Source organism: Cebus imitator, unplaced genomic scaffold, assembly GCF_001604975.1.
Source record: "Cebus imitator isolate Cc_AM_T3 unplaced genomic scaffold, Cebus_imitator-1.0 Scaffold2, whole genome shotgun sequence".
Taxonomy (NCBI): Eukaryota; Metazoa; Chordata; class Mammalia; order Primates; family Cebidae; genus Cebus; species Cebus imitator.
The window spans coordinates 13,449,007-13,470,877 of record NW_016107317.1 but is presented as its reverse complement, the minus strand read 5'-3'; the positions used below and the strand labels follow the sequence as shown (position 1 = coordinate 13,470,877).

At 34.8% G+C, this 21,871-nt stretch overlaps 1 protein-coding gene across 1 annotated transcript in view; it reads right to left on the bottom strand.

The window, feature by feature from the left end:
• The window catches only part of ADAMTS20 (ADAM metallopeptidase with thrombospondin type 1 motif 20), a 211,090-nt gene that overhangs the window by 122,515 nt on the left and 66,704 nt on the right, over positions 1-21,871 (bottom strand). The window contains exons 8-11 of the mRNA XM_017529893.2: positions 7,238-7,343; positions 5,324-5,467; positions 3,292-3,433; positions 1,669-1,773 (exon numbers count right to left, since the gene is read on the bottom strand). Of these exons, the coding sequence (XP_017385382.1) occupies positions 1,669-1,773; positions 3,292-3,433; positions 5,324-5,467; positions 7,238-7,343 (497 nt within the window). The remainder of the gene's footprint in view (positions 1-1,668; positions 1,774-3,291; positions 3,434-5,323; positions 5,468-7,237; positions 7,344-21,871) is intronic.

Here is a 21,871-nt window from a genome sequence, read left to right as displayed (position 1 = left end):
AGTACATCTCCTAATATTGTAAATACATCAATCACTACTTTTGCCACAGGCAATCAATCCTGAAGGTTCATGGCATACAACAACTTGAAAAGTTGCTAAGGAACAGAGGAAGGTGCCAATCCTGGATTTTAATCAGGCGAACATCTTAGAGCACAAATGCACCAGTATCAGCAGTCCAGCATTCATACTTCAAAAGGTTTTTTTTTCCTTCTGCTCAGCCTCAGGTAGTCACTCTCACAAATGCCACCCTTTTAGTCAAAAAGCATCTTCTAATACTAGTCACAGGAACTGAGAAAAAAGTAAAGTCCTTTAAATAATTCTTAACCACCAAATAGAAATGTGATCAAATTTTAAAATTCAAAGCCAGCTGAACTGAAAAAGCCCACTAGAACTCTAGTCCTAAAATTACAAAAAGCTTATTAGTGTGTTAGATGATTTCAATGAGTACTTCAGCTGCTACAAAACTTCAAGTTCAAAATAAAATATTACTAACCAATTAATTTGTGATGTGAGCAACATTCATAGGAGACACATGCCTTTTGATGCAAAAGTGATTCAAGAGAAAAGCAATAGCTGGTATAAATATTTCAATGAAGCAACAGGTAATAAGGGCACAAGTTTAGCTACTGAACTGACCTTATTTTTAAGATGTTTATCTTTTTGGCTAACGTGAAGGTAACAGAGAGGCAGAATTAGCCAATCCATTGCCAAGGAAATGTTCCTTTTACACTGAGAGCATTCAGAGATGCTGACAGACTAAACACATAATGTAGTCAACACTGGCCACTGAGGCTGTCCTGGAGCACCAAAGTTCACTATGACTTCATCCTCTCATGTGACACTTTTCTTTATCATAGTGAGCGTTATCAACCTTCAGGATTGATTGCCTGTGGCAAAAGTAGTGATTGATATATTTACAAATATTAGGAAATGTACTTTTTATAGCTAATTTATTAGTAGTCTAAATCCAGTTAGGGCATAAACATGAGTTTTTGAAATTAAGGTATATATAAGTATAATGCATAGATCAACATCATGGTAGCAAATTTAGATAAGTTAATGACTGTTGGAATAATAAAGACGTAGCATGTGAGGCTGTTGATTTAAGGGGTATAATGCATCTTAATACACTTAGAAACAATAAAGGTCTAAAGAAGCCACTTAAAACTTTCAATTGTATTAACTGCATTTTAAGGAAAAAAAATGTATGAAATAGAAATATTCTTGAATTTGGAGAATTTGCCAAAATATTAGGACTGTTATGTCTGTACTCAATTTTAATAGTAACATTGTAATGTATATAGATAATTATATATCCATGTAATTATTTATATGCTACTATACAAAACTTTAATATTCATCTGCCATACCTTAGAAATGTAACAATTTTAAAAACAACAATATAATATACATAGATAACTATATATCCATGTAACTATTTATAGGCTAACTGTAGAAAACTTTAGTATTCATCTTCCATAGCTTAGAAATGGGATAAAATTAAAAATTTAATTCAGTTGACAATGTACTATAGCAAACAAACATGGCAATAACATTAGCCAGCTGAAGAAAAGCTGACAGTAAATAATGAACAGAGTGCTAAAATGCAGAGCAATCACATCCTGGGATAATGTCTTCATACAAGACTCACCCTTGGAGAAAACCTACCATCCCAGGACCACATTCTGTTCCATCCGCTGGTGGCACACGTTGAGTTAAACATCTCTTGTCAACTCTTTCTGCACTTGTGCACCACAGATGCCTGCATGTATTCTGCAGAGTAACAAAAGGCAGGCAAGCCAGCATAAGGATAGCACCACAACACTGGTTCAATTCAGTATTACATATTGGTTTATAAATTGATCTATTTCCTGGTTCTATGGTATAAGCTGAAACTAATCAGTGAACTTTTTTACTAAGTAAGTTCTAGTCATTGATTTTCTTATAAACACATAAAACTGACATTTTCCTGAAAACATCTTTTTAAAAAAATTTCTTCATACATTGAATAGGAGATATGAATTGGAGTAGAAATTTTCAAAATTATTTGAGATGTTTTTTCTCTTTACAACATATTTTTCTAAAGACCTTTTTGTTGTTAAATGTTATTCATAACAAGTTGCCAAAAGCCGCTATTGATACAATGGTGGAATGTATGAATAATCACCATTGAAATAATGTATAATGTATACTGAGCTATACCCAATATAATTCCTTTCTTTTTCTGAATTTAAATTCAATGTTTATTTAGTGTCCAAATCAGATTGGAAAGAAATGTATCTTTTATTATGATATATTAAGTAAACCTTCCCCACTTCACAGTGGATGTTTAAAGGCTTATCGAAATTTGTGATTCTATATGTAAGGTTTTAGGAAGAATAGTAACTATATGAAATGAGCTTTGTCTGTCCTGCATTCTCTACTTAATTAATTCATTCAATAGTCAATAAACATTTATTTTGTGGCATGTACTGTGTGACAAATCCTAAACTGAATACTAGGAGTAGATATTTATTTTAATGATAGAGTAAGTTTACATTCCTGGTCCAGTGATCCTCATAATCTAGTAAGGAGGAAAGTAATTAAGCAAAAGTATATAGGGAATAAGAAAAACTGAATGAGTACTCTACATGGAAGAGTAAAGCATGGATTCACCAAAGCAGTGACATTTATTCTAAACTAAATCCTAAATCCCCCATATAAAAGAAAATCATAATTATAGATCCAATAAAAGTGTTAGGATCAACTATTTCAATGACAATTATAAGTGTCTAATTATGAAAAATCATCAAAATATTATAAAGTAATAGCTCAATGAAAACTAAACAGTATGCTCCCAAATTTAGTTCTTTGAGATTCAAACATGTGTAAAGGAAAATGTACTTTATTATTAGCTAGATTCCCGGTGTCTTTGAGACAATTCAGATTCAAAACACCTATCTATATTTTCTCCTTAACCTCAAAATAATATCATTTGAAAATAAACATTTCAATGCCTTTAGTTTTCAAATTATGTAACTTTCCTATTTTCTAAATGAGAATACTTCATAGGAATTTGTGAGAGTTAACAAAGATAATTTTTAAGTACCCAAAACAGTATCTGACACATAATAACTAGTCAATAAGTTTTAATTTTCCTTTTCTTAGCACTTTTTGACAAATTCTAAATTATCAGACTTAAAAGCTATATTTAGTTCACTTTCTGTTCAAGAGAATAAACACAAATTTTAAAATATATTCTAAGTATAACTTTATGGTAGCTTTCAAACAAAAGAAAAGAATTTTTCTTACAGTCTTAGGACACACTTTTGACCCAGGACCAAATGTAAGTTCACACTGCTTGTTTCCATCATATTGTGATCCAGGAAGTTCTGAAGGCAGATTATATATTTCTTCATTTGGTTTGTCAAGAAGACATTCCCCGTTACCAGAACTGTACCAATGACAGAAAATACGCCATTGTGAATACACATGGATACATTCCAGTATGATTCTTTTTCACATTTTCTGTAATTCTTTATTTTCAAAGAGAATATCAGTATTTATTCATAACTTAAAAAACCAACTCACATCAATATCAGTATAGTAATGTTCCTACACATAAAGATGACTTCACAGTTTACAAAGGATGTTTAATATGCACGTTTGCACTTGATCCCCACAACCACCTTGAAGGTGGCAATTTAAAAAAATGATAAGTAATAAACACAAATTCATCAGAACATTATTTATTAAATATATATCCATATCACACTTTTGGTCTACTTTGCTCCCCAATAATAATGTCTCAAGTATAATGACCAACTGTTAAAATGTTGGAAAAATAAGTTTTCAAATCACTTGAAAAAGTATATTTCTAGCCCTACACAGCAATAATAACAAAAAAGGAGTTTCAAAAAGTTTTATGCTGTCTCCACCTCAAGAGGTCTTTCAAGGTGGGAGTATGGAAGAGTCAAGATCACTGGCTTTCGGAACTTACATTTTGGTTCCATCAATTGCCAAGATGCATGGCCATGGACAAATTTTTTAATCTCCCTATCTCCCTGAACCACAGTTTCCTCATCTGTAAATTGAGAGTGGTAATATCTCTTAACTTGCTATCAGAATACACAATATGTTTGAATGACTTAGGAAAAAGCATTAGAAATATATGTATTACTACTAGTTTACCATCCAAGGTTCAGTATGCAGAAAACTGTACAGCTATTCCAATTGGGCTAAAAGCAACTCTTTATCCCACTGCAATAATTAAAATAAATCTTTTTTGAAATATTTTACTGGCTAAAAGGAAAAATATCAATTTTCCAATTAAATGAACATGTAACCTTAAAAATCTTCTTTGAAGAAAATCAAAATATTACCCCCTTCCAAAAAGAAAAGTACACCATTGGTACTTTTACACATCACATCAGTATTTTTAATCATTGAACAAAGCTATATACAATTCTGTACAGATCAGCAAGTATAAGTTGTGCTTTCAAGTCAAGTTCCCATAGAAGTAAGTATTATCACTGTTGGTTATAATTTGAGGATATATTTACAAACATATATTCCAAAGCAAAAGTTTATATTTTCCCATAGTTTTCATAAGAGAGAAGAAATTAGAAAATACTAATGCTGTGAAATTGATGATTAGAATATATCAGTAGAAGAAGTGAAGTAGTGCTACATTTATACAAAAAGGTTACTGGGAAAGAGCTCAGGCTTGCCTTTTAGAAAAGTTTTAGTGACTTAGAAAGAAACATCATTCAAATAAAATAAATTTGCAAGCAGAGAAACCAGAAGGAAAGTGGAGAAATGAGTCAAGGAAAACCTAGATCTACTAACTCTCTTCAGAGCTAAAAAGAACTCCTGAAAGAGTATGCAAAGTTAAAGACTCAGCATCTCTGTGGCTTTAGAGAGCTATCAAAATAATTCATAATTTGACTTTACCTATTCTCTGTCCTTCAGGGGTACCTCAAACTTGAGCCACTCAAATTTCTCTCAAAATGTTACCTAGTAACTTCAGAAAAAATTCAAAAACATATAAGGAAACTAGAATTCCCATTAAGTCTCCCATCAAACATAGTTTTCATCACAAGAAAGAATCCAGATTAAAAAATAATAGCTAGGTCTGACTACAATGAAAATATTTATTTTAAAGAGTGAAATTATATATATACACACAACTCGTTTCTTATTTTTAAATACCCATTTGTACAGTGAAATTAAACATAAATTTAAACAAGGAAAAGCTAAACATAAATTAAACCACCTTTAAAAATATCAATTTCAAATCTTATAATCGAATACATGTTCAATTATTTAACATAAATTTACTTACTCTAGGAATTCCGTAATATATTTTTGACTACACTTTGACCATGTCCAAGGACTCATGTGGAAACTTAAAGAAGGGGCCATTACATGATACTGTCTAATTTTCATTTCTTCACATCTAGGACTATCGTCATGTTGAATACCAAGTCTAAAAATAAAAATAAACACTTAAAAGGGATATCAAAAGATGCATACAATATTCGTAACAGATCCTTTATATTTGCACTATAACATAAAATACAGATAAATCTGCTTATATCATAATTTGAAATCCAACTCTCCATAAGGCCTTACAGTGTTCATAGTTAGAAGTACCTGATGGCTGAGAAATATTATAGTCTGGTGATATGGCATCTGAGTCTACACAATCAAAATATTTGGACTTTGCTGCACCTCATCATAATATGGACCACAGCATTCACATAAAAGTGCTTGCAGGTTCAACATGGATATCCCAGCAGATGTGTGTGGATAAAGATTAGGTAAAGATAATACCACACTAAATTCTAGACCTTTGTCTATTGCTACAATATCGTAATATTATACAATATACAATATAGTACCCATCTATTTTATATGAAAGAAATACTTTTCAGGCCCATACTTCCTAAGTGATGCTCAACAGAACTAGAATAATAAAAACATTCCTAAAGGGCAGTCAAATCTTCATCACTTAAATATTAAATAATCAGCAGGTCAGCAGCAGATCCTGTGCAATTTGGGGGGAACTCAAGTATTAGCTCAAGTTTAGAAGGAATACTGAAAGCACTTAATTCAGAGCCTTACTTGCTAAAATTTATATTTAAACCATTTTTAAAATTAAACAACTTACCCATATACTAGAGACACCTAAAGAGTTTCTAAGGAGGAAAACAAATATCTAAGATGGCACTCTCTGCAAAAATAGTCTTCTACTGGTTAGCAGCCTTGTAAAGCAGGACATAGCGCTACCCAGATGTTGCTGCAATACTTCTACTGTCCGCAGTATATTCTGCTCATCCTATCCCCCTACTTCAAAAACAACTTACAAAATAAAGTGTGTAGCTTGTTGATGATTATGAGACATAACTATGCAAAAATGGAACTGAAGAGATGATAGTTTACTAAAAATTATTTCTATTTAAAATTATTATTCCCCTTGAATGCTCTAATGATATCTCAAGGCATGAATAGGAAATTAAATGTCATCAAACTAAGAGCGGCAACTCTAGACTCAGGTCCTTACTAGTAGATAACAAAGAAACACCAGGAGTTCTGGGGTGTATGTTTAGAATCTTTCTTCGGAGGATATATTTGTAGGGGTTTCTGACTTTCCATGGGAGCTCCAAGAATATCATGAGAAATCACAGCCTCCATCCTTAGAACATAGAACCCCAGTATATTTTTCAGTAATGCAGGAACAGGTAAGAGAATCCCAAATTTTTATGAGCAACTATGGAAAAAGTGAAAACTTGAAAAAAAAATTTTTTAGTAACTAAGAAATTCCCATGGGCAATATCCTTTGCTGGGCCACATTACTGAGAGAAAGAAGTGAGTTGGTATTACAAATATTTGGGGGAGTCCCCCAGAACCAGGAGCCCATGCAGGCCTTCCTATAAAATGGTAGAGGACAGTACCTGGTCATATATAGGATAACAAGAGACAGAGCCAGAAGTGCTTGTCATGTATCCAATACAGTAAAGGAAATAAAAGAATTCCCAAGTTTTAGTTCTTTGCTTAGTCTGTTGATCTGTGCAGCCTGTCTGACCTAACATAGATCACAAAAGAGCCAGAGTTAGCATTTCAGGGAAAAAAAATTACACTAATAACATTTTATGAAGAAACAAAGGTGCTAATTACTCAACTGAAGATGGAATTTCAGGCATTCTGTGCAAAAATAAATAGAATGCACATTAAGGAGGTGACAGAAGGTACTTACGTGTGCCCAAGTTCATGGGCTATAGTAAAAGCAGAAATGAGTCCCTTTTCTTCATTAATTAAGCAGCTTTGTGAAGCATCACATATGGTACCTAAGTATGATAAACCTGAAAAATTTCATTTGTATTTCATCAAAATGGAAAGCACTACCAAATCATAAAGTATGAACTAAATTTTGAAGCATTTAACCATTACTACTTAGAAATAAATGCAGAATTGGCTGTTAATATTGATTAAATGTTTTAAAAGGTAAAAAACGAGAGAGAGAGAGAGAGCATGGAATGATTTATCTGCAAAGTTTTGGAATTGTTTACTGAAGTAAATAATTCAAAAATGTAGAATGAGCAAACAACTTTTTAAAATACTTTTTAAAAACTTTTAAAAAGAAAAGAATATTTGCAGGCAGTATGAAGTGTTTTAACACATTAGTGTGGATAGCAGGAAAGAGACTGAATGTGTTAATTGGTAATGGAAAAGATAATAAGAGAAGAAAATGGCACAGAACTCTACAAATCTATGAAGTTTCTTTAATTTTTTAAGTTTTAAAGCAGTATACAAATATTCAATTATCATATGACATGAGTAAAAATATGTTAAGTGGTCAGAATAGTATCTGGCATATATATGTTAAATAAAATAAAATGAGTTTATAATATAAGAATTACTGCAGTCACTGAATAATTTTGTAACATTTCAGCAATAGGCAATGAAAATCAGGATCTATTCAGTCCTATGTAAGGAATAACATGTAACTCCAAAGTGCTGTTGAAAGATGAAGGTCTGAACTGCCTGGACACCAAAGACAGCAATAATTATGGCTTATACATTCCTCTAAAATAATATAGAAGAAGAAACTCAAAATAAATATTCATTACAACAATCCATATTTCATCACCAAGTTTTTCATTTACTTATTTTTAGTTTAACATAATCCCATGATTTTGCTATTACTATTCTTCAATTTGGTTGTAAATGTATCTGCTTTCCTAGAACTCTCTTTCACAGAAAAATATTTTTCCATATATAAGACAGTTTCTTACTGTAAAGCTTTTGCATTTAGAAATTTCTTAATATAGAATAAACAGACTTCCATTAGCTCCTATTTTAGCTCTTCTCTGCTATATCACCTTTTATTCTTAGAAGTTAAAAACTTGGACATTTACTAGCATTAAAGGTAGATATCCTAACAACTAAAATGTTTTTGTTGTGCTTTAAGAGAAATTGGAGTTAAACTGAGGACTCCAAATAACCTGGGGGAAAGTCAAAAGATGAAGTTCATTAGTCAATACTTTTTAACAAAAAGGAAAGAACTGTCTTCTTTCTGACCACACTGTCCAAAAGTCTTGCTTTGGCAAGGTCCCTCCAGAAAACAAGCTTTTTCCTTAGAATGAAGACTAAAAGCAAGCAAGGAGCAATCCCATTACTGGGTATATACCCAAAGAATTATAAATTGTTCTATTATAAAGATACATGTACACGTATGTTCATTGCAGCACTGTTTACAATAGCAAAGACTTGGAACCAACCCAAATGACCATCAGCGATAGACTGGATAAAGAAAATGTGGCACATATACACCATGGAATACTATGCAGTCATAAAAAACAATGAGCTCGTGTCCTTCATGGAGACATGGATGAAACTGGAAACCATCATTCTCAGCAAACTGACACAAGAACAGAAAACAAAACACTGCATGTTCTCACCCATAGGCAGGTGTTGAACAATGAGAACACATGGACACAGGGAGGGGAGCATACTGCAATCAGTTGCTGGGGGGGGGGTGCTGAGGAGGGACAACAGGGGGTAGGGAGGGTGTGGATGGATAACAAGGGGATAAATACCAGATGTGGGTGATGGGGGGATAAAGGCAGCAAACCACCTTGCCATGTATGTACCTATGCAACAATCCTGCATGATTTGCACATAAGCCAAAGTACAATAAAAAAAAAAGAACAAAAAAATATATTTCTTAGCAGTCCTCTGTAGAGTGTAGGGAATTACTGGTTTCCTTAAGATTCTACAATTCATGCTTGTATGTTCAGTTCTTTAGTGAATCAACATGTTATTATGTTTCTCTTTTGTCAGGATAAGTTAAAGGGAAACACATTTCTTTCATGGACATCCTACTGTTCCCATGTTTTTATTAGTATTTTCAATTTGCCAAATTGCACAATTCAAATATTTTCATTTGTAGTGCTGTGCAGACATTTAGAACACAGTATTGAGTCCATTACCAACCAAACTTTATGTTTCATGCTTAAAGGTATATGCATTTTAAACTGAACATTTTACTCACATTAAGAGATTTGTAAAAATATATATCAAATATAATTAGAGACCAAGCTCAAATGTTCCCATAAGCAGGCAACACAAACAAAACTCAAAGTAACTGTTTAACATTATGGAAACATGCTGCTGGCTGATGGTTTGTGTCTAGACTCATTCAAGCTAATTTTGGGTTCTCTAAAAGTCTAAAAATAGAATAAGGCAGCATGGGCCCAAGCTTGATACAACTTGCCTATGTTTGGTAATACAAGAAGCTGCAAAGAGTCACCCAATCTAGCCATCTTGAAGAATGAAAACCATTATACAACATATTTTGCAAAACATGGTCAAGGAATGAGGCAACAATACATGCAAGTGGAGAGATAACAGAATACCTAGTAATTACTACTAACATTTTGTGTTTGTCATTAAGAACTCTCCTTAGTTTGCTATTTTCATACATTTCAGATAGAACATAAAATACTAACACTTGCATTAATATAAGCTGTGTAGCCTTCTGCAAATTATCATCCTCATCTATAAAATTAGAATCATAGTTCTTCTAATATAGTATCTGATAGGAAGCATTCAAATACCTTAACTATCATCATCATTACTCTTGACTTAAGAGATAATGCTTTCATCATCATGGTATATGTTTCTAAATATTATTATAATTTATGTACACAAGAGTGGCAGAAAGCTATAAAACCATAATTAGGGACTAGGGGACCAACCATTTCTATAAGAATATTCCAGAATGTCTAGCATTCAATCATTTAAAAAAATAGTAAGAAATGGCAGATACTCAGTAAAAGTTTGTACTACTTAAGTATAAAGATGGGAAAACAGGGTATAGATAATGCAAGAAATATAATATATTCAATAGATTCTTGTTAAGTGATCTCAAAAATACACTTAACAAAGCCAGAGAATAGTTTGCAGGGAGGAAGAAATTCAGTCTGTTGTAAAAATTAGAGCAACAAGTGTCTATTTCTATATGTGTGGAAGACTGGCATTTCTAAAGAGTTCCAGATGATTAGTGAAGACAAGTCTAAGCCTCAGTGATTTAACACACATATGAGCGCTCTCTCTCTCTCTCTCTCTCTCTCTCTCTCCACAAGCATGTAGGCATATGTACACACATACACCCACATTCATACTTTTCAAATTCTAAGTGGTAAGCAAAGAATAATAAGGATAGATGCTATTCTGAGGGAAAATACTGATAAAAGTAATATGATCCAAAGAGTAAGAGCTTGATAGGGGAAGCTTCAAGATGGATGTGGATGTTGAGCTTTCTTCATTAAGCAGGGACTCCAGTTATGAACAGCCTTTGGATTCCAACAAGAAATAAAAATCTTCTCTGGAAGAAAGCACACACTTTTTGAGCTAGCAATTTTTCAATACCGTGTGTTAATATTAAATAAATAGAAGCTCAAAATCAAAGACCATCAAACAAACAAATAAACGAAAGGACATATGGGAAAGCAGAAATAACATGTTTGGCTATCAACTATTTCAGATGCGGGAATTTTCAGATACATAATATAAAGTTGTTCCACATAAGACATTTAAGAACGAAATTCAATTAAAAACATGAGCAAATATTTTTAAAATATAAACAAAATGAACAGGTAGATTTTGAATAAAAGTTAAGTAGTATCTTTTACACTGAAAAAAATATATATTTTAAAATGTAAAATGTGAAGGATGGGTGAAATACCAGATTAGCTAAAGAGAGAGCCAAATATACTGATTTGTATTAGTAAAACAGAAGTTAGAGCTGCTTGAATGAAGCATGAAGAGAAAAAGAAGTGAAAGCATAGAAAACAGAATGAGACGACCTAATACAGATGTAACAGTGTCCCATGGTGAAAACAGATAAAATAATAGGATAAAATTTGAAAAAAAAAATAAAAAAAAAAAAAAAAGAAAATGTATGAAAATTTTCCAAAATTGCTGAAAGATAAACAGTAGATATCGGAATCACAACATATCCCAAGTAGGATAAATAAAAATAAACATATCTATATAAGGATGCAGTTTTAGTGAAACTGCTTCATATCCAAGACAAAGAGAGGATCTTACAGAAGACAGATCAACAAAACAATCTACAACTAAACCCACTACAGATTTCTCAATAGCAAATGGCAGACACAGCACAATCATACATTCAAACTATTAAGAAAAAATAACTGTCAACCTAGAATTGGTAACTAGAAAACTATACTTCAAAAAGATGATTTTCCTGTTAAATCAGGAAAACACTAAAACCTATGAGTTATTTTAGTAAATTATTGAACCAGAAAGAGTGGGTTGTGGGAACCCCTGACTTTGCAGCCAATTCAGACAGATGTGTAGGTACCCTGGGCACCTAATACTTGCAACTGGCGCATGAAGTAAGGACAGTTTTATAGGACTGAGAGCTTAAGCCTGTGGAGTATGACACAAACTCAGGGTAGTTAAGTATTAGAAGTGAATTGAATTGTAGAATACCCAGTGTCTGGAGAGTTGAAGAACTGGTTGTTAGTGTGGAAAGAACCCATACATTTATTGTGAGTGAAAACAGTTCAGACACACCAACTCTATTTTTTCCTTAAAAAGCATTATCAGGCATAAAGAGAGTCACTACACAATTGTAAAAGGTTCTATTCACTAAACTATGTATCTAATAAGTTAGCCTTAAGATAGATGAAGTAACTAATTTTAACATTATGTGAAGAAAGTGTTAGAGATATACTTCATACTTCAATTAGTAATGTAATTAGTAAATATGCAGTTGATTTGAACTATACAAGTAGCAAATTTAACAGACAAATAAAGAACTCTTAAAGAATATACAATTTTTAAATATACATGGAGTATGTTCTTAAATTGGCTACATAATAGATCATAAAGGAAATATCAAGATTTCAAAGAATTAGTATCAATAGATCACAGTCTCCAACTACAATAAAAATTAAATTATGTCAATAAACAAAAATAAGTCTTCACACATTCAGAAGTGTTTAAATGAATTTTTAAATAATTCATGAAGCAGCAAAGAAATTATGATGGAATTTACATATATTTAGAATTTTCTATAATATTTAATGACATGGAAAGTACTAATAAAAACTCATGGGACACAACAAAAGTGATACATTGAAGTAAAAAAGTGTTGTTGTCTTAAACAACAAAATTAGAAAAGAAATCCTGGACATTAATCAGTTAAGCAATCAACTCACATTACAGACAGAACAGCAGAAGTAAATTGAAAAATAAAACTACAAGAAAGATAACAAAGAGCAGACATTCATGAAATAAAAACAAGACACAGAAAGAAAATGGTGCATTATAAAGACAAATGAAATAAACAGTATTTCAATGAATTTATCTTTAAAAAGAGAGGCATAAACAATATCAGAAATAAATTAAGACGGTACTAGAGAGAGATAGCTTAAAATTTTTTAAATGCTATGAAAATAATTTAAGCGAATAAATGTTACTAGTAAAAGAAATAGTAAAATATCTAGAAAAAAATAATTTTTCAAATATAGTTAAGAAGACATTAAAAAAATCTAATTCCCACTGAAGAAACTCCATAAATGGTTACCCTTCCACAAAGTAAATATGATGATAAGTAAATGCAGATGGTTTTCCACATGTGGCCTACCAACTGTTCAAATGTTGAAGGTATATATCATTTCAATAGTACATAAAATCTTCGAGACTTGGGGAAAAAATAATACACCCTAACTCATTCTATAAGGTGAATGAAATCTTATAATCAAAATTAGAAAAATACACTAAAAGAACAGAAAATTACACACTATTTTCACCTTGAAAATGTTTGCACAAAATTAATAAATGGAATCTAGCAGTGTGTTGGGGATAGAGAAGGAAAACCCTTGTTAAATGTTGGTTTAGCATTAGAAAATCTATGCTGCAATAAACAAGGAAAAGCAAGTGTTTCTTTATCATACTGATTTCAATTTCTTTCAATATATACCCAGTAGTGGGATAGCTATATCATATGGTAGTCTATTTTCAGCTTTTTGAGAAATCTTCATTCTATTTTCCAAAAAGGGTATAGTAATTTACCAGCAAAATTGTACAACATAAGTATATATCAATGCATAAGTGGATAAAGAAAATGTGGTATATATACATAATAGAACACAATTCAGCCTTTAAAAAAAGAACATTTTGTCATTTGCAACAGCATCGATGAACATGTAGGAGATTAAGCTAAGTGAAATAAGCCAGGCATAGAAAGACATGATATCATTTACATGGAATCTAAAAAGTTGAACTCTGATAAGTAGAGGGAAGAATGGTGATTACCAGATGCTGAGAGAGCATAGGCAGATACTAGAGGTAGAGAATGGGGAAATTCGTCGCCTAAAAGTACATAGTTTCAGTTAGACCAGAGGACGGTTAGACAGGAGAAATAAGTTTTTGAGATCTACTGCACAGCAGTGTGACTATAGTTGTAATAATGTATCATAATACTAAGATAGTACGTTTCAGATGTCTCACCAAAAAAAGGAGATAATAGTTATGTTAATTAGCTTGATTTAATCATTCCACATTGTCTACATACGTATATCAAAACACTACCTTGTACCCCAAAAATATATAACTATGATTTGTCAATTAAAAATAATATTGATTTTACAAATCTATGGAATTCACCAGATTAACCCATTTATACCGAAGGTTGCACTTTTTTGTGTGAAAAATGAGACCTTGGTGACCTTGAGCAGTAGGATATAAATAGCTTCCACAAGCTTAGTGTTCCAATAATGGAACACTAGGCATAAATGGATTAACCCATTTATGGGTTAAATATCTGCAAAAAAAAAGTCTTAAGAAAATAAAACATATGCCATTTTCTAAAAAGACTCAGAAAACAAGGATAATAAATTTATCCGTTAAGAATCTACGGCAAATATTATTCTTAATGGTGAAACCTTAAAGTATTCGTTTTAAAATCCAGAAACTTCTCTTCATCATTCTATAAGAGGTTTTTATCTTGCAGTAAGTCAAGAAAAGAGTATAAGAATTAAAGAAAAGATATTGCCATAATTCACAAATAATACAATTGTTCACATAACAATCCAAAAGAATCTACAAGTGGACACTTGATCTGTCTTCTATAAGATCCTCTCTTTGTCTTGGGTATAAAGCAGTTTCACTAAAACTGCATCCTTATATAGGTATGTTCCTTTTTATTTATCCTACTTGGGATATGTTGTGATTCCGATATCTACTGTTTATCTTTCAGCAATTTTGGAAAATTTTCATACATTTTCTTTTTTTTTTCTTTAATTTTTTTTTTCAAATTTTATCCTATTATTTTATCTGTTTTCACCATGGGACACTGTTACATCTGTATTAGGTCGTCTCATTCTGTTTTCTATGCTTTCACTTCTTTTTCTCTTCATGCTTCATTCAAGCAGCTCTAACTTCTGTTTTACTAATACAAATTAGTATATTTGGCTCTCTCTTTAGCTAATCTGGTATTTCACCCATCCTTCACATTTTACATTTTAAAATATATATTTTTTTCAATGTAAAAGATACTACTTAACTTTTATTCAAAATCTACCTGTTCATTTTGTTTATATTTTAAAAATATTTGCTCATGTTTTTAATTGAATTTCATTTTCTTAAATGTCTTATGTGGAACAACTTTATATTATGTATCTGAAATAATTATAAGAATTAATTAAAGTGATGAATCAGGTGGCTGCATTTAAAAATCAACAAGCCAAATAATCTGTTGCATTTCTATGGACCAGCATAATAAAACATTTACTTTAACAATAGGAAATAAAAGTCATTTTCCCCCCAAAGTTGGCTAACTGGAGGTATTTTTAGCGTGCCTCTCCAACCTGGAAAGACAAAATAGTGTGTGAAACTCATACTGAGAACTTTTTCCAAGGGGTAACACAGGAACTTGATAGAAAAATGGAAAGAAACCACAGACCCTTTGAAAGAAGCAGTGGGCAACAGCCTACATCATGAACCAGATAGAAAATGGAGTCTCCCAAGTGTGAATAGGGGAGAGCCTGCCACTGTGACACAAACTCCCACAGGGGAGCCTGACAATCCAGGCCATGTGGGGAAGGCGTTAACCCTACCCAGTGCTGCAGCTGATTGAGTGAGCAGTGGGGACTGTATGAGAAGGGCAGCATCAGTGTGTACTCCTACTCTTCAGCAGGGATGGAGGAAAGCCATTTCTGATCCTTCCTCATGGGGGACCTCACAAAAGTTGGCCAGCTAACTCAGGCAGTGGCCACAGGTTGAGAGAAGCTCCCAACTGAGGTTAGCAATATAATCTCAAGTGGGAACAAACCTCATTGACCAGACCCAAGAGGCAAGCAGGAAGTGTGTTATCACCATGGGGGCAGGAGCTGGACACCTTTGTTCATGGGCAGACAGAAAAGGGTGTGTGGTCTGGAAGCCACTCTATCTCCATAGGGAAGTCTTACGGTCTGGAGCAGTTTTGAGTTCTGAGCACAAGCTGCCTGAAACCCAGTTAGCTGCTGTTAGCAGATCATTGCGGGTGTAAGACCTGTCTAGCCAAGAGTGTAGGAGCTGAATGGGGCTACTGCCACCTCCCAGTGTAGATTCTTTTTTGTAGCAGAGGCAGCTGTGTTCCTCCCTGTAATATTACTCCAGCACCCAGGAACTCCCTCTGCTTCCCAATGGGGCTGCTTATGCCTACATGTAGGGAGCCAGAGCGCAGACTTGCCTGACCCATCCCCAACCTGGCTTTGCCCCTCCATCTGCCCTGGTAGCATAACACAAAATACAAGGACATTTGGGAGTTCCATGGCCCCACCCATTGCCTGTGACACCAGAGTACCTCCCCTCGGTAACATAAGGCAAGCACAAACTCCACTGCTACCACCATAGCTGGTGTACTTTTCAAAGCACCATCTCCTTGCTGGTGTGCAACTGAACAGTCAGTTACAACATCTGTAGGTCCAGTAACAGGTTGTATCTTCTTCCTGACTCAGGAAGGAGTAAACTTTTGCACAACCTCAGCTGTCACGACTGCCTATACCACCCTGGCTAACCAGGTCTTGAGTCTGTCCATGAGCCAATATATCACTACTACAGCTGACATTTGAGAAAGCCAACACACTAAGGCTACTTATAATGAAGGAAATCTCAGAGTCTACATTACTCCTCTTCCACCTCCATCAGAGCTGGCACTGGTACCTGTTACTGGAAAACTAGAGGACAGGCCACATCTCTTGACCCCTTGCACATTCCCCAGCACCAACCTGGGTTGTGGCAGCCTCACTGGGCAGCTAGACCCAGAGAAACAGCAGGATTCACAGTAGTCTGGCTCTCAAGAACTGCTACTTCTGAGGAGAAGGGGAATGCACCATATTAAGGGAACACTCCATAGGACAAAAGAAACCAGACTGGAGGCCATGAGTCCCTGAATTTTCCACCTGTAGGGATTTTCAGCAGAGGCAGAGGTATAGTACTAAGCTCAGTGGGGAAAATCTGTAGCTCTACCCCAACAGCCAGGCAGCCCTGGTGCTCATGAAGGGTCTTGAAGAAGGGAACTTTTCCACCTCGCCATTGTAGAGAGCCTTTCTGGAGTATTTCAGGGTGATGACATCACCACAGAGCACCCTCCAGGTCCAGGCCTGCACAAGAGGTAGTGTCACAATCCCTCTCTAAATGGAACACTAGCATTCCTAAAAATGAAATGAGGTGTTTGTCTGATGTGAATGGCCAGAACACTGGGTCAGGAATGTGGCTGGGCGGTGGATCGCTTTGCAGCTGGCTTGCAAAGAGAATCATTGTGGCTCCCTCTCTGCCCCTTGAAAATACCAGTGCAGCTTCCACAACCTGCTCTGTCAAGTCTCAGATGTCTGCCTCACATCGGGGTATTGCATTTACTCACCTGCTTTACCCACAGACAGTTTTCACCCATGGGCACCTCTTACTGGCCTGATGCATGAACTATTCAATCCAATGAATAAAATATTGGAATAAAACACTTTTTAGGGCCAGGCATGGTGGCTCAAGCCTGTAATCCCAGCACTTTGGGAGGCTGAGGCTGGTGGATCACAAGGTCAGGAGTTCGAGACCAGTCTGGCCAACATAGTGACACCCCTTCTTTACTAAAAAATTAGCCACGTGTGGTGATGGGCACCTGTAATCCCAGCTACTCAGGAGGCTGAGGCAAAAGAATCACATGAACCCGGGAGGCAAAGGTTGCAGTAAGCCAAAATCACGCCATTGCACTCTAGCTCAGGTGACAGTGTGAGATTCTGTCTCAAAAACAAACAAACAAACAAAAAACGCTTTTTAAAATGCACACTTAATGGGGCAACAAAATAAGCTTCATGAGACCTCTTTCATTCCAGCCACACAGGAGACAGGGCACCTGCTCATAGATCCAGCACATCACTATTACAACCAGCATCTGAGAAGCCCATTGTATGAAGATTCTCTATAATCATGGAACTCATACTAAGTCTACCAATGAAAGCATCCAGAACCAAAGCTAGGTGACAATAAACTATGAACATTAAAGGCACATCCTCAAGAAGGAAAAATCAAATTCTAAGAAAAAAAAATAAAAGTTGAATCAAAAATGAATACAAAAGTAATTAGAAGAAATAGCCTAACCAAATGAGAATAAACCAGAAAAATAATTATGACAGTATCAGAAATAGGGTTCTATACTACCTCCAAAAGATCATACTAGCTCTCCAGAAGTGGATGCAAACCAAAATGAAATATTTGAAATACCAGATAAAGCATCCAAAAGGTTGATTTTTAAGTAACTCAAGGAGATACAATAGAAAGGTGAAAAACAACACAGGATGTTTTTTAAAATTTAGAATATAAATAAAAAATATTCTAAAGACATAAATATTTTAAATAAAAATGAATCCAAACTTCTGAAAATGAAAGACACACTTAGGAAACTAGAAAGTGCAGTGCAAAGTTTTAACAATAGACTAGAACAAGTAGAAGAGATAATTTCAGAACTCAAAGAAAAGGCTTTCAAATTAACTCAATCAGACAAATTAAAAAGAAGAAGAAGAAGAATGAAAAGAAATGAACAAAGTCTCCAAGAAATATGAGATTATGTAAAATGTCAAAACCTAAGAATTATAGTGTCCCTAAGGAAGAAAAAAATAAAAAATTTTGTAAAATCTATTTGAGGGAATAACTGAAGAAAACTTCCCTGGCAATTTAGATATTCAGTTACAAGAAGCTCAAGGAACTCTTGATAAAATCATTGCAAAATGGGTACCACCAAGGCTTATAGTCATCAGGCTATCTAAAGTCAACAAGAAGGAAAGAACCCCAAGGTCGATTCACTACTAAATTCGACCACATATTCAAAGAAGAATTAGTATTAATTCTGCTGAAACTATTACAAAAGATGGAGGGAATCCTCCTTAACTGATTATATAAAGCCAGTATTGACCTGACACCAAAGCCAAGAAAGGACATACTGAACAATATCCCTGATTAATATAGATAGAAAAATCCTCAGCAAAATACTAGCAAACTGAAGTGTGTATCAAAAAAACAATTCACCATGATCAAGGAGGTTTAATGCTAAGGATATGGTTCAACATATACAAGTCAATAAATGTGATTCATCATATAAACAGAATTAAAAACAAGAACTATATGATCATCATCTCAATAGATGCAGAAAAAGAACTTGACAAAATCCAGCATCCCTTCATGATTAAAAAAAAAAAAATCCTCAACAAACTAGGCATAGAAAGAACATACCTCAAAATCATAAAAGTCATATATGACAAACCCACCACCACAAATATATTGAACAGGGAAAAGCTGAAAGCATTCTCCCTGAGAACAAGAACAAGACAAAGATGCCCACTTTTACCACTTCTATTCAACATATTAATTGAAGTCTTAGAGCAATCGGGCAAGAGAAAGAAATAAAGGGCACTCATATTGGAAAAGAGGAAGTCAAACTATCTCTGTTCACTGATGATATGATCATATGCCTAGACGATCTTATAGACTCCTCCAAAAGACTCCTAGATCTGATAAATGAATTCAGTAAAATCTTAGGTTATGAAATCAACATACACAGATCAGTAGCACTCTTGTACACCAAAATCAACCAAGCAGAAAATCAAATGAAGACTTAATCTCTTTTAAAACAGCTGCAAAAAATAAAATACCTAAGAATACACTTAAGTGAGGAGGTGAAAAATCACAACAGGGAGAAATATAAAACACTCCTGAAAGAAAGTATAGATGAATAACTATGAAACAAACACAAACACATCCCATGCTCATGGATTGGAAAAATCACTACCAATGAAAATGACCATATTGCCAAAGAGAATCTACAGATTCAATGCATTGCTATTAAAATATCAATATCATTTCTCAAAGAATTAGAAAACAACATTCTAAAATTCATATGGACTAAAAAGGGGCCCAATAGCCAAGGCAATACTAAGCAAAAAGAATAAATCTGAAGGCAACATATACCCAACTTGAAACTATACTACAAGGCTAAAATAATCAAAACAGTATGGTACTGGTACAAAACCAGGCACATAGACCAATGGAACAGAAGACAAAACCCACAAATAAAGCTAAATACCTAGAACTAACTGGTATTTGACAAAGCATTCAAAAACATAAATTGGAGAAAGGATACTCTGTTTAATAAATGGTGGTGGGAAGGTTGAATAGCCACATGTAGAAGAGTGAAACTGGATCCCAATCTTTCACCTTATATAAAAATCAACTCAAAATGGGTTAAAGACATAAACCTAAGACTTGAAACCATAAAAATTCTAGAATAAAACCTGGGAAACACTCTTCTTGATACTGACACAGGCAAAGAATTTATGGGAGATCCAAGATGGCCAAATAGGAACAGCTCTGGAGTACAGTTCCCAGCGAGAACACAGAGGGTGAGTGGTCACCGAATTTCCAAACAAGTTTTTACTGCCCACAGACCAGGAGATTCCCGGGCAGAAAAGCGCCATGAGTCTCCAACATGACTGTTTCAGCCAGCTTAGCGGGTCCTCACACAAAAACTCACACAAATCTGGGTGGCCATTTCAACTGGCACCTGGAACACCTGGGAGACAGAGTAACCCATTCAACTGAAAAAAAAATCGGGCTGAAACAGGGAGCCTGGTATTCTGGCTTGGCTGGTCCCACCCCCACAAAGACAAGCAATCTGAAACATTCTAGATTGAGAGTTTCACAGCAAGCAGAGATGGACCGAGGATGGTCTAGCTCTGTGGGTGGAAGGGCATCTGCCATTACTGAGGCAGTCCACCACTACTAAGGCATTCTACCATTACTGAGACAGTTCACCATTACCAAGGCACTCCGCCATTACCAAGGCAATCAGCCATTACTGAGGCAGACCGCCATTACCAAGGCAGTTCTAACTATACCTCTATAAACAAAACAGCAAGGAAGTTCACACAGCAGGAGGGCAGAGCCCACAGAAGCTCAGCAATTCCTCCGCTGGCATACTGTGACTAGGATACCTCCTATCTGGACAGGGCATCTCTGAAAAAAGGCAGCAGCACGTCAGTAACTTATAAATAAAGCCCCACATTCCCAGGACAGAGCACCAGGTGGTTATGAGTTCTGCTGCAGCAGATTTAAATGTACCTGCCCAGCAGCTCTGAAAGGAACAATGAAACTCACAGCTCAGCCCTTGAGCTCCTATAAGGGACAGACAGTCTCCTCAAGCAGCTCCCTGACCCCTGTATATACAAAGAGACACCTCATAAAGGAGAGCTCAGGCTGACATCTGGTGGGTGTCCTTCTGGGACAAAGACAACAGAAAAAGAAACTGGCAGCAACCCTTACTGTTCTGCAGCTGCTGCAGGTGATTCACAGGCAAGCAGGGTCTGCAGGGGATCTCCAGCAGTCCTACAGCAGAGGGGCCTCACTGTTAGAAGGAAAACTAAAAAACAGAAATAACTTCATCATTAACAAAAAGGTCATTCACTCAGAGACCCCATCCAAAAGTCACCAACTACAAAGGCCACAGGTAGATAAATCCACAAAGATGGTAAGAAACCATGTTTTCATCCAAAAAGGATGAAAACACCCAAAACCAGAATTCCTCTCCTCATCCAAGAGATCACAATTCCTCACCAGCAAGGGAGTAAAGCTGGATGGAGAATGAGTCTGATGAATTCACAGAAACAGGCTTCACAAGGTGGGTAATAACAACCTTCTCTGAGCTAAAAGAACATGTTCTAACCCAATGCAAAGAAACTAAGAATGTTGAAAAAAGTTTTGATGAAATGCTAACAAGAATAAACAGTTTAGAGAAGAATATAAATCACCTGATGGAACTGAAAAACAC